General features: G+C 38.1%; 1 protein-coding gene across 1 annotated transcript in view; it reads left to right on the top strand.

The window, feature by feature from the left end:
- The window catches only part of LOC111429016 (uncharacterized), a 40,071-nt gene extending 33,619 nt beyond the window's left edge, over positions 1-6,452 (top strand). Inside the window, exons 3-5 of the mRNA XM_023064804.2 lie at positions 959-1,033; positions 4,961-5,951; positions 6,010-6,452. Of these exons, the coding sequence (XP_022920572.1) occupies positions 959-1,033; positions 4,961-5,951; positions 6,010-6,140 (1,197 nt within the window). The 3' untranslated portion in view covers positions 6,141-6,452. The remainder of the gene's footprint in view (positions 1-958; positions 1,034-4,960; positions 5,952-6,009) is intronic.
- Positions 6,453-14,963: the final 8,511 nt, after the last annotated feature.

The following is a 14,963-nucleotide window of genomic DNA, read 5'->3' as shown; positions in this document are numbered from 1 at the left end:
GGCGCCGCCATAAATCTACATTATGAGGCGAGCGTCTGCCTCCATGTCGTCTTAATTCCCCCGATTTTACCCGCGGAGGTCTCGTGCTGTGGGAATTTGCAGACGAAGAATTCTTCCTTTCAAACTAGTTAATAAATATCTCATTTTAATTTTTCAAATCAAAATATCTATAACATTCTCAGAGTATATATTTGTGATGGTGATTTAAGTAAAAACGAAAGGAAATATTTCTTCACCAATTTGTCTTGGTTGATGGAAAGGCGAAAGCCGGCCCCTAAATCCTCAGGAAGGTGAAGTTATGTTCGCGCCTATGCATAAGTTTGCAGGGGCCCTCGATCGCAGGTAGCCGAAGGTTCGTATTGTGCTCGAAAATTGAATCTTCCCATCGCGTGGAAGCGCGGGCTAAGGCAGGTCCATTGTGCCCCAAACGGACCGGTTCGTACACATCATTGTATGTAAAAATACTGCCACGTAGCCAACAGAAATGGAGACGGCCCCGCGCTCACTGGAATTGATTTTTTGTGGTCCCCTCATCCTCTGCCCCCCCGGACAGCGTTCGAAGTTGGATTAGAGGGACGGATTAACTAGCGTCACTATACGGGACGTCGCTTTTGACCTCCGGCGTTCGGCGAATGGAGACGGATGAATTTGGGCTATTTTTAGAAGTTTTAACTAGCTATTTAACCGGGACACTAAACGCTTTTGCTGCTTTTTGTAACCAAGTGATGTTTGAAAATTCCCGCAGACGCAACATGTGTTAGAAATAAAACTTGTAAAGCGATCGTCATCTGTTGTCTGTTTATTTAATCGTTTACGTCCCCCGACGCATATAATTGCGCTCTCCTGTTTTATATCACGAATACAAATATGTCTGGCGCGACATAACTTTTACGACTCAGTTTACTGACTCCGGTTTTCTACCTCGGTTTTTTGACAAGCATTTTCTTTTCTATTTCAGTGCTGGGAGAACTGCGAGCTGTTGCAGTCCAACTTCCAGGTTTGGGGCGCCATGTGCCAGGAAAAAGAAATATGTGTAAGTATATTTTGTTTTTCTTTTACCTTAACCATAAGGTCGGGCCAACATCAGCTGGGTCATTACGGAAACCGCGCATTTTTCCAAACCACCGGGTATAAACAAGCAAACTAACGCACTTAACTTGCGGTACGTACCGGCATCGTAACGTCGGAGCGGGTAATTTGCTGCTAATGGAATCCTTGCCCTGCTATTTTGCTCACATCAGGTTTAATAAGAATCGAAACTTACACAAGAAGACTTGTAACGGAACATTGATAATTTTATATTGATTATTTAACATTGGTGATTTACATTAATAATTTACATTGTGGAATATCGCATCTTACCTTTCCCATAGAATGAATAGAAATGACCAAGGAAATACTAATACGGTATTGATGATTACCTACAATATGCGAATCAATAAGCCACGACGAACGGTTTCACATTAAGGCCTTTGATGATAATCCTCTAGATGCAATTTAGATAACACCTCGAGTAGCATTCAATTTGTTAGGAGAGGACATCAATGGCTCTCCCCAATATTATTGTTGTTATTAAGCGGCGATTTACTGTAACGTGCCGATTTTGAGATAGAAGCTCTCAGTACCGGAAACCCGGACCAGTAAAGCGGGCATTAAACGTGTAATTTAGTGGCACCCGCGCTGGAAGTTAAGAGTTATGACTTTAATTTCGAATTATCTGACCCGGACGACTCCATCCTTTAGGCAAATGGGAAAACTACGTTCGCGTTCCAACGTTTTTCAATAGAAATATTGCACGTCATTGTGCAGATATTGCAGATCGATGGGACGCCATCGGCGAATTAAAAAAAATCGTGCCCCGCTCGAAATTTACGATATCCATTTAAATCACGACAAAAAAACCAACAGCACCGGGTTAGATTTATGTGCGGGACTGAATACGCGCCGTTCCTAACTACGCTGCTATGGGAAAGGTTGCAATGGCACAAGTGAATCCTAACCATTGTACATTAAAAGGTTTGCCGTGTTCCTAAGGCTGCGGCCATTATTTAGGGGTCCCCCGGTATTTTAATCGGGCGAAGTGATTTTCCTCGTTCTAATCGGAAAAGAAACTCCGGTTTACATACACTTAATTTAAATGGGCATCCGAAAAAAAAAACTCTGAACTAATAACACCCGTAATTTAAGATTTCACAGAGGTATGTTCGCCGTACGTCCATTAAGAAGTAATTGACAATCAAAGAAAATGTTACGTTCGCAAGAAATTAAATTACAACTCAATTTACAGATATTAGGCGAGAAATTGCTGTTACTGTTACCTAAATTCCGCACTTTATTTCTTCTTTCTGGAAACCTATTTAAGTAGAACGGTTGCTGTTAAGCTCATTCCAGTAAATTAGAAATAATTACTACACATAATTCCTCGCTTTATCACCGAAGTCACTCACGGCCCACATGAAAATGGTAATCTTATGCAGATACCTAAGCTTTTTCTCAAGATAAGTAGCACATCTACCATCATCCATTTGCTGATTAGCATATGCCGCCTTATTCGGAGTTAGTGCTCTGCTACCAATTTGTTTTCTACTAATTACCGACAATTAAATATAAGTTGTTTTAATCAACCCAAACCATTATGTGGCATAATAATACGTAATTATATATTTCCTCCAACTCAAATTATGGTACCCAACACTTCGAAATTGAAATACCACAAAAATAGGAACCCAAATTACGAGAAATATGTTTAAAAAAATTCGTCTTCTATAACTTGAGTTGATTTGTTGAGAACCCCAAATATAGATGTTTATCATCATGATGAATGAATAAGATGGAGATTTTGAGGTCTTTGTGGATAAATACAAGATACATTTTTAAGAAATACCTCATTGTTTTTCGAAACCTTGTAAAAGTAATGGTAGTCATTTGACTCATAATGTAACAGTGATTACAACTCTACCTTTTGATTTCTCTTGTTTACTTGACTTAGTTGTTTTTTGTCGGTCTGACCTCATTTCAAAAACATTCTTTGAGTATATTTCTTCTCTCATATTGTGAGGTCAATACTAAGTAAGTGGTTATGTAAATCTTCCAGTGTTGGTTTTTGGTCTAGTTATTGCCTTAAACTTCTGTTTCTGATTCTATGTTTCCTGGTTCTATCTTTTCTGCTTCTACTTATCATTCTTCTTAGACACTTCATTACTTAGATGCCCATGATTCAAACCTATGTAGCAGCGCAGGTATATATTACTTGGTAAAAGTGTATTTTTAGTTTGACGCTGATTTGTTTTTGGTTATTATTACTGAGTTGGGTTGGGTTGAGTTGCGTTGGGTTGGGTTGGATTGGGTTGCCTTTCCTCAATTCTTCCATATTTGTTAATTAACATTCCCAAGCATTCGATTTGGTTCACATATTTCAGTTTTCCTTTATGACATACATTATTTTGCTATTATTTGACCTCCATCTCCTTTTCTTCTGAGTTTCCTTCCTAAGGTTTATCTTATTTTGGAGTTTCTTCACATATATCAGGATTTCAATCATTACTTACATTATGTTTTCATATCCTGTTCTTATTCTTTTAGTTTCTGATTTTCATAATGTCTATGCATACTATGAAAAGAAGCAGCTGCTTGACTCCCTTATCCATTGGGAATTTCGGATTTATGTCCATTTTGACCAACTACTCTCACTATATTTATGCTCGTAATTATCCATATCAACATTGGGCCGATTTGTAATTCAATTAGTTTCCATATATCTAGTACCTGTTCGATTGCAGCTCTAAGATCTAAACAATTTTATAACAATATATTATTGATTGTAAAAATGCTGTCTTTGGCTTAGTTCGTCTTAGTTTCTCAAATTTATTTGCAACTTATGGAATATGGGTACAATATTAAATAGGCTGTGTGGTGTCGAAGTGGTGTCATAATTTTTCCACAACATGATATATCTTTGTGCAAGCAAATATTTTGCAATAATATTACATAACTTCTTTTTGTTATTTTAATTGTTACATTAAACTAGTTGTATACATTTCCGTCAAGGTACGTTTTTTGCAGGCACCATAACGATGCCTAGTTACTGCAGTCATAAAGATAACTTAGCATGTACGCTTCATTAAGCGTGACGTAATAACTAGACGATCTTTTGTTGACTAAAACCAGTTTTTGTCTATATGGATGTAGTTCTCTTTTTTTTAATTTTTAGCAGTTGATTTGGCGTTGTCTGTATTATTGATGGTGCTATTGGTGTATACGTAGTATACCGGGACTGGTAATTGATATTTATGGCAACCGGGTAGAGTGTGTAACATGTGCACTTAGCGACTCATAAATATCGCTCATAACGCATCGTGATTAGTATTATACGCGCAGTTTAAAACAGTGAACGCGATCAATTTCACAGCAATTTTTTAAACTAAAAATAGTCACGATAGCGCCAACGCAATCGAATCAGACAGCAAAGTTCCCACCGGAAGCGGGAAATTTGCGTGATAAAGCACAATAAGCCAGTTTGTTGCATAATAGAAAATATAGTGTGTACTGCGCTGCTCGGATGCGTTCGCGTAATCGAGCCGTTAAGTTATTCATATAGAGCCGGTGCCCCTCTAATTGACTTCAGGTGTACACATGTAATTAGACCGGTTTAGCTTTCTAGCATTATCGCCAGTTCATTTTTGCGTTCCGAGTTGCTCTCTCGCGAACTTAGTTTCTTTATTCTCTTTTGCCATCGGAGAGTGGTTCGCCTCGGTCGGTTCGCTCGAATGTAAATTAGACAGTTCAATAATAATTACCGATTGTCGGACAGCTTCTATGTCGGACGCGGCATGCTATGTTTACGATATCTCGAGGCTCATCAGAAAACGCCAAGCATAATTTGCGGAGCTTTAACCTCCCGTGACTCATACCATCGTCGAGTTTATTCCGCGTTCTAAAACGATTTTCTTTGTTGTTTCAGTTCCCTGGTTGCCAAGAAGCGTGCCGTTTCCACGCTGAAGCTTCAGCTAACATCCAACAGACTCAGCCGGTGATCCACACGAAAGGGGAAGGGGTCATCAGGGTATCAGGGGCTTTAGCACGATGGCCTCGGCCTACATTGGTAAACCCTTCTACTCCTTTAGTTTACGTGGTTATGCGAAAATCACAATCGGGTCCTTGGCGTCAAATAATTCAAACGTTGGATTTAACCACTAGGGTTCCTCTTAATTCGGATCAACCGGGTTCTATGCTCCGAGTCTTGGTTGTTGATCCTCAAGGATTAATCACTATTTATAGTCCGGACGAAGCTGTAGCGAGAGAAAATCGAAAGAGGAAGAAGACGATTAATACTGAAATTAAAGCAACGACTAGTCGTAGTACACAAATTGATTATGACGCTCCGTGGACTTTAAGAGAAGTGTCTTTAATCCATCAGAAAGTTTTGGTTATCGGCGAGATAGCTTGGGAACCGAAAACGACGAGGGGTATTTATTTGGTAACTTGGGAAGTCGATGGGGGAGGTCTTAAAGGAAATCTGTTCACCGACTCAACCTGTGTTACACTTTCTTTATGGCCTGATACGGTTTATCACATCCAAGTGGAATTAGTTTCAAGAACTCCAGGTGTTGAAAATTTGAAATCCGAAATGATGGATTTGGATACAGGGAGGGCACAAAAAGTCTCGACTGAAAGTCAGGATGATTTGAATATGATCCCCGAAGAAACAAGAGATGAATTAAACTCGCCTCGTTTATCGGTGTTAGTCAGCGCTGTAAAAGGAGAGAAAACAGAAAAGTGGCACAACATGGAATTAATTTTAGGATGTAGTGCTGCCGTGTTAACCTTTGCACTTGTCTTAGCGGTTAATTTCTGGAGATGTCGAAGAAGGGGGAACGGTATAGATAATATGATAACGGGAAGTAGTTCAATAAGGAGTCACAAATTGGTTGAAGATTTAACGTGTTATAGAAGTAAGTAAATTTTGTTGAGTTTTATTAAATTTGTGTAATGAATTTGTTCTTTATTTAGGTTTTCAACCGATCATGACGGTGGTAGGTTCGGTTAACGAGAGGCAATCGCTGACGCAATCCTGTGCCACGCCGGACGTAACTTTCTCGGACGCAAACGAAGAGAAACAGTCAAGAAACGTTCAGGTGTGACGCCATAGCTGCGATAACGTAATAGTATCCCATGCCAAACCGTGAAACAAACACAAGAGAAGATTTAGTTTCCTTTCTTTGTTCCCTCCCTGTATGTGTATTTAAAGAAAAAGTTCCTAAGTTATTGATTGAAGACAAAGAAAGGTAACCAGTGGTGACAGTGCAAACAAGTGAGTGATAAATTTCTAATTAGTGACTCGAGAGACTGTGAGACTACTAATCTAGTGCTTTTTTTTCTCCGCGTCGTTCTCGACAAACTCGACGAACTCTGTATTCAATGTGTATTATATGTGTAAAAAACTAGTCTAATCAAAAAAGAGAGATGATCACTTTTAAATAACCGACTATTTATTTTAAATGGAGAATTAAATATATCGCTGATGCCAACTACGTAGAGTGAAATACCTCCGATTTTACAAAACAAAAGATTTACGAAACAAAGTATTTTAAAATGCTTTCGAAACATCTCATTTTTATATAAATATTGTACATGTTTAGACACGAGTAACCCTGTCAATATGTAAACGAATCGAAAATCGTTAGGAGCGACTCTTAGCCAGAATATTGAATGTTTAATTAGATTAACCGCCCGTTCGAAATACTCTTTCAAACGAATTCTTCACATATTAATTTCTTTTCTTATTTCCCCAATCATAAATTATTTTATTTTTTATTTGTAAATACTTTTCTGTATTATAATTATCTATTATATATCAATATAAGTTATTTTTCTATTATGAAAAGCGATTGTGACACACTACATAGTCTATAGTCAAAGATCCCATGGCTAAAATGTAAATACGATTATTAAGTATAACTATTATCAGTGGATTTAACGAGTTTTATTTCTCCTTTGTTTATTTCATTTATTTCATCAACACGTGTTTAAAGACGTGTAACTCAACCCCACTCACTCGGGCCGCCCCTTGGACTTGTGAGAGAGATGACATTGTCGGAGACTCCACGTGTACATGCAGATGATGTATGGCAGCGTCGAATCAAAAACTGCAAACGGAAATGAAACGTATGCTCGCAGCTGCTGTCTGTTATTAGAACAGGCGGTGCTTGGGAAGGAACTGCTAATGGCGTAGGAAGTCCCATTCTAATTAGTAACATGCGGTTCTCATATGACTTTCAAACCCTTATAGATCATATCTGAAATCTGAAATACGGTAAATGTTATTATTTTCAAGGAAACGTTTTTATTTCGGAGTATTTAACCCGCACAGGACGTTGATAGAATATAAAACGGGAAGTCATTAGTTTACGTTCACGGCGAATTATTACTCGATTACGTTCGCCAGTTCTTGAACAAATCGATTTGCGCTGTCAGTGGACATGTTGAGTACGTACGCAACCGAATTGTAGTCTATAAGCTTGTGACCTCAATACCATGGTTCACTTGCTCGATTTGAGTCGACCGCAATATATTAACGTGAGCCGATTTATTTATTTGTTTACGCAAGTACCAGTCAGAGTAATCAATGTATTTAGCGGAAAGTTTACAACGGTACAAATCAATCGGTGCAATTACTCAAGTCGAAGTGAGTAAACGGTAAAAGATTAATCACGACTATGAATAATAACTTTTTTAATTTACATGTAAAATAATATCGTACTGTTTAATAGATACGTTTCGATCAGTTATAACACAGTTTTTAAATATAACAATTTAAATTCAGTTAAATTCGATAAATTAAGCGGTTACACGTGAATCATAAATCGTTCCACATTTGATAAATTAGTGGGATTGAGAGTATTATTTTTACAACGTTTCGAAATTAGTGCACAATTTTAATGTAACAGAGATACCAGCACACAAAATGGAAATGGCTTGTTTCGTGAATTTCGTGATAAATGTAAATTTAATTTACGGTCGGAAACTACGAAATAGTTGCACTCACCGGCACCTTGGCGAGCCGAGGTAAGGTGTAATGAAAACGGTGTAGTAAGATTTAATGATACAAATGAAGTAAGAGCACTGCAGTGCACCTAATGGCCGTCTATTCTACAAACAGTCGTAAACAAGATGGTGTACACAACGGGACGGTACTTTGTGACAACGTTTAATTAGAGTAGACGCTGCAACGCGCGCGGCTAAAGTGAAATTTGAATACAAAAGCGAGGCGAGATTAGCTTAAAGTTCAAGGTGTTCTCTAAAACTTTACTACAAGAAATTCGTACTGTTAATTGGACAAAGAAAATTAAAAATTTCTTCGGTTAGGCACGCAGTATTGATCTTGATAAATTTCATCCCGTCCCCACGGAGAAAAGTTCAACGTACTGGGACCAAAAAAGGTCTCGAATAGACGAAATAAAACTTTCCCGGTCCGGTTTTTCCGGACTGAGTTATAAAACTTTGCCGATCCCGCACTAACCAAAGCAAAATGTGCCTCGGTACGACTTCGATGGACTGCGGATGAAACGAGAGCCCGTTACATGCGTAGATGTGGCCCGTGACTCGTAAGACAAAGGCCCCATGAAAGATTTATGATACTCAGGAAGCATCTGGAACGTTCAATCCACATAAAATTCACCTTTTTGGAAATACTTATATCGACACATCACAAAGAACTTTCTATAACCCTTAATATAATACTCAACAACAAAAATGTTCTTTCTTATAAAATACAGGGTGATTTATTAGCTCACCATCAAACTTTGATATAAGATAGCTAATCCAATTACAAAAAAAACAATGTTAATGAAGATATGTCCTATTTTAATTATTTACGAAATTATAACACTTTAAAGTTTTAATTTTTATATCATAATTAACTGCTATATTTTTTTTAAAACACAAATATTGTTCAAAACGATCATGTTTCACAACGACGAATTAAAGAGTTCTTCAGCCGAATTAAAATGTCTGGTTGATTTCTTATTTCAGTAGCAGCCCATTTGTGTTCTGTTTAATAACTATTCTCGTGTGTTAATTTCCACTTGATACACAATTTGTTTCATATGACTTCATAAGTAGAAATCCAATGGATTCAGGTCGGGGGATCTAGGTGGCCAAATGGACCATTATTACCAATCCACTTGTTTGGAAAATATTGGTTTAACCACTCGACAACAACTCTTCCGCGATGAGGTGGGGCACCATCGTGCTGGTACCACATATTTTGAATAACATTAAGTGGTATATCTTCAAGTAAATCAAAAACTGTATTGTTCAAAAAAAATCTGTAATTTACAGTGTTCAAACGTCCATCAAGTACATGCAAATCTAGTAAATTATTGTTAAATATTCCACCCCAAACGTTGATGCTGAAACGTTGTTAAAATTTCCTTTTTCTAATCGCATGCGGATTTTGTAATGTTCGTTATGGTAATTATTTATACCATCTCGTGTAAAACATGATTAATCTGCCCAGAGAATATTTGAAATGAAGTCATTATTTTGGGCATGTTACTGTAATAACCATTCACAAAATGCTAACCGTTGCTGATTATCTCCTGGCTGTAGAGCTTGAACATTCTGTTTACGATACGGATGAAGGATTTCGCGGTTCAATACGCGAGATACAAAATTTTGACTTACATGTATGTTGTGTGCTATTCTTCGAGTGCTGATGGAAGGATTATCAATAACAGCATTAATTACAGCTCCTTCGTCCTCTACATTAACTATATGCGGTCGAATAGCTTTGGCTGGAGAAGGATTACCTGTTTCTCGAAGTCTTCTGAAAGAATCGCTAAAAACTGAATAATATGGCAAATGACGCTAATAATTAAACCTTACAGCAAACTGACATATTACAATGACAACTTTGTTTTTGTTGAATGTTTGACTTTACTGACTATTAATAAATTCGCTGCAGATAACTTTAAACTATTATAATTTCGTAAATAATTGAAATAGGACATATGTTGATTAACATTTTTTTTTGGTCATTGGATTAGCTATCATATGTCAAAGTTTGATGGTGAGCTAATAAATCACCCTGTATATGAAGTGAAATAAAGCAATCTCATTCTTCCATGGTTTACATATTTCATTGATAATTCTTCCATGGTTTACAATTTAAATGATTTTACACGTTTCGATTTGCTCTATTACTTCGGTTGGTGTCCATTGAGTGCAACCCTATTTCATTATCTCTCTGTTTTTCAGAAAGTATGAAGATTAACTTGATTCTAGGTGGTTTTTCACAAACGTTTCTGCTACCTTTTCTTCCTCCTCATTCATTGTTATTCCAAAGACCGTTCTTCTGTTTAGATATTGTAAGACACATATTCTTCCTTTTCTGCAAATTTTAAGCTATGTAATCTCACATTGATAGTATTGGTCAAGTGATATTTGCAAATACACTTACCATGTAAAATTGTGTACTAATTAGAATTAAATACAAGAAGATATGCAATTTAATAATTTTACGGTTTACATCTTAAAATACATCTAACAGTACGTTATCTATTTGACGGTACAGCTATTGGATAATTAAGTTATATTTCGTGCATGTCGTGCCTCTACCCCATTTCCTCAGTCCGGAATTATCAGAACGCCCTATAGATGGTGTCGTGGGCTCCGGCGGACGCCGTATCTCGTCAATCGGCACGAAAAAGACCGTTCTCGACCGTTCGGTTCTCAGGAATTGCTTATTCGGCACTAGAACAGCTGCCTTTCGAACGGGTCCGCGTTGACGTCTAGTGATCGCTTCATCTCCAAAAACGGACATCGTCTTCGTCCGCGGCCGTCGAAAGGGCCTTCGAGGTCAGTTCTTGCGGTCTCCGTTCGATTACAAATCTTTCTGCTTGTTTTCTTTAATTAGTTGCCGTTCGCAGTCGACCGAACGGTCTCAATCGGTGACAAGACAACGGGGTCGCCTTCTGTGACCGTTGGCGAAGCTCTCCGGACCTTCCGGAGCCGCCGCCGCCGCGTCCTCTATTCATCTTCAAGCAGTGATTGATGAGCCTCATTAGAAAACTCTTTGGAATTAATCACCGCGACTACTGAAATGGATTTCTTGTTTTCTTTCGGACCAGTCCGACGGATTTAAATTGTAAATGTTGATCGCCGGTAATTTTTCGGTGGTAATTATGAGGAATGAGCGCTGGAGAAGATTATGTTATTAAGTGAGTCGAAGAAATACATACACATCGTGTGTTGTGCGTTGTTTTTTTTTCGGCACCCTCACACAACGAGGCCATTATTCAGTCGTGACGGACGTCGACCGCTAAGTACCTAATTTTTCAAGTTCCTGCGTCTGCCTCCCGGAAAACACCATTAAAACGCGAGTTTGTTAGCACACCGCGGCGGAGACCTAAGTTATGGGTCTCTAGAGATCGGGCGTCGGGGCTGGAGACGCCGGTGACGTCATGCCAGCCACGGGGATTACGATTCATCTCAGGGGATTATCTGGGCACGCCAGATGTGAAATATCCCGTGGTCTTCTCTAGCTTGAGGGTTTAGTACACTCGTAGCAACAATCCGCCACCAAAGATCTGATTAGAACCAAAGCCTTACTCAACATTTACTTATATATTTATATACTTTGTTATGATCTCGGTGGATTTTGCTGTGCTGTCAGATCGTTGGTCCAAAATGTCTGTAATGGGCGGAAAGACTTTTTAAAAGCATAGGGAGGTGTAGCCGAAAGTAGGGAAGCTTTATAAAGTAGTGGGCGGTGCCAAAGGTGGAAGACAGGAAGGCAATAAGTGGAAGCACTCGCCGAAGATGGAGGCGAAAGACATGGGAGTACTTTTCGAGAGGCCAAGACCACCGCGATGCAAAAAGTACCGTTACGAATTCATAAATACAAAAAAAAAGAAACTCGGCTTAATTTACAAACACCCCTCCACGTATATTTTTTTTACTGGAACGAAATCCTTTCGCGTACGCGATGTAAGTTGGCGGCACTTGAGCGCGTATTTCCGAAAGCGCGCACAAAGTGATGCACTCGCATAGGGGGATAAGTGCCCCTGGAAAAAAGGAAAACCTAATAATTCTGAGCACTACTCGTGTGGGAAGAAAATGGGCTCGGCACTTCGCCCTCGAGGCGCGTCGCATGTGGGTCACTAGATGCGATTTAGATGTTGCGGCGAACTTCCTCCGTTTCGATGTATCGACTGCCCTTTTGCGAACGAAAGCTTTTTCTCATTCGTCCTCGTTCTCTTTTAAATTTATAATGTTGTATCTTTTCCTTTATTTTCAATCAAGGAAATTCAATTTCTACGATAGCTCCATTTCTGTTTGATAATAATTGATTTTTTTTATTTTATTCTTATACTTTCACCGATGAAGTTATTTAGGTGTGAGACATCGTGCGTAGTATGGTGGCGTATTTCAAGACCACCAGTGGAGTTGGTAGCACTTCCGTCAGGTGGTCCGTGCTGTTAAAGGCAGTTAGATGGTGCATGTGGGAAAATAATCAAACACGGGCGAGCAGAGTCGCGAAGTCGCCGTTGTCTCTCGTCTTGCAAGATGTTTATCGACGAGCAGTGACGACCTTTTGTCTGGACTAGCGTCGGCGACGCCGTCTTCTTGAGGAGTAATGGACGCGGCTCCTTCAAGCTCTTAAACTCGGCTATCTGTCTACCAACCTCGTCTTTTAGATCCGGGCGCGATAATTGCGTCGCAATTGCTTTTCTATTATCCGTAATGACGCTTTTAGAATGTCGTTTCTTTCAAACGTCCTCTAGTGTAATATTTACTTGCCGACGCCTCTTGATCTGGGTTCTTCTATGAATCGCGACCTTTTAATACGAGTACATATTCATGAAAATGTTTGAAAGGAATCTCTACCTAAATAATCGGGCATTTCGGGTTTCAAAAAAATATATATTTAATTTCGCAGTAAAATATGTACACCAACTCTCTACTTTTTCTACACGAACATAAACACAGCGCACCGAACCGGAACGCGGTGGCAAAGGGTGATGTTGGTTGGGCCTACAAGCGGCGAATAAAACCCCTCCGGCGGGCAAATATTGAAATGGATATTACCGCAGAGTAAGCGGATCCTAAAATTGTAATTTATTTTAAAAATACGCCGGGCCGTGGCCATCTGCGCCGGAGTTTTGCTTTCGCACGTCGTGTTGATGCTGGAACAACGTGCGGCCCGCGCTTCTCGGCGATAACAAAATACCCACCTTGTAAATATATCCTGCACTTGTGCTAACAGGAAACCGAGCGCGCTACGCAAATAGCCTCCGCAAAGCACACATACACCCTGAAATCTGACACGCCGAGCTTTACACGAACAATGTCAGCGTTACCAGATCATAAGAATTTTATCAAATACACCTAATTCTATTTTTACATGAAATGTTCTTCTTCTTTAGGACTTGCTGTCATCACCTGAATGTATATAACGAAAGCTAAATGCACCATTTGAAAGCTTGATTCTTTCTCTATCGTCTACTTTTCGGCTGCCGATAAGTTGATACTAAGATCAATAAAAAATGAAGAACACCGCTCTGTACTTAAAATAGGTCAAAATTACCAAACTTCAAGCCCTTGTGCAATTTTTATCAAATTGAATTTTAAAAAACTGTTATCACAGTCAGAAAGAGCGCTCCTTCAACTATCTTAATCCGGATGTAAATAAAAATCTGTGAAATGTTTGATTTTATTTATATATCGGTGCTACAAATTGTTTCGGAAACCGACAGTTTCCTTCTTCAGGCACGATTAAAGAAGAATACGAAAAAAGGGAGAGAAACGTTAAACTATCTTTTAACAAAAAAGAATGTGTGAAAAAATATAAACTTTACCGCCAAGTGTTTGTGAGGAAAACGTAATAATCACAGATTTAGCCATATTTCCGTGGACTAAAAACATTATTATTAGAGAAGCACGTTACGTATGTCAAAGAAACAAAAAGGAAGAACAATTCAACTATGTGTCGTAAAAATTAAAATTAAAAAGAACTTGAGTCAATCTAAATAACTTTTAGGACTGGAGGAGGATGAGAGAGTAAAGAAACATTTTCGTGGTCAAAATCTTATAAACGTTAAAAATTGTAAACATCTCGAAAATCACATATAGAACATTTCACTTATTAAATCTAGTTAAATCTTAAAACATGTCTAAAAGTATGGTTAAAATCTATCAAATCGTTAACTATGGAATCTCTGTCCATTGTTTAACCTAGATGGATAAAGTATTCCTCGTATAAGTCCAGCTCCTTGGACTTTTTTATGTTTTTAAGGAGTTTAACATTTTCAATACTTGATTTATGTTTTTCTGAATCTAGATGTTATAAACAAAACTATCTTGAAAGGATCTGTGTAGGAATTTCTGAATAATTTTTGAAATTCTATTTGTGGGAGTGTTGGTGTTACTAATAATGGGCCTTATACTTTGATCAATCCTGTGTAACTTAATGAGACTTTTTAGTGGTTGCATTTCTATTGAATTAAAGATTGTGATGTTGAACTTATTCAAACTATCTTGATTATCCTTAATTAATTTTCTTAACTTATTATTAAAATTAATGGTGGGGTTCTTTTTAATGTGGTAAATATTGTTATCTGTGAAGAAATTATAGGTTTTATTAATATAAGTATCTCTGTCTAAGATTACTAGACCTGCGTTTTTATCGCCGAGAATGACTATTAAGTTTTCTTGAGAAATTTTATCTTTTAATTCCTTCACCTTTTTAACAATGTGGAGATCAAAAATATGTTTGTCGTGAGGTAAATTTATGCTATTTATAACTTAATGGTTATCCTGAAGGATATCTCCGACTACAGGATTAGACTTAATTAGTGACTCTGAAAAGTGAATTTGTGTCCTTTATTAAGAATATCTATCTCTTCATTAGAGAAGATTGTTTTACTAAGATTAGTAAATCTTGGTGTAAATTTGACACGCTC

Source organism: Onthophagus taurus, chromosome 11, assembly GCF_036711975.1.
Source record: "Onthophagus taurus isolate NC chromosome 11, IU_Otau_3.0, whole genome shotgun sequence".
NCBI classification, from domain to species: Eukaryota; Metazoa; Arthropoda; class Insecta; order Coleoptera; family Scarabaeidae; genus Onthophagus; species Onthophagus taurus.
This window is presented reverse-complemented; position numbering and strand designations above follow the sequence as displayed.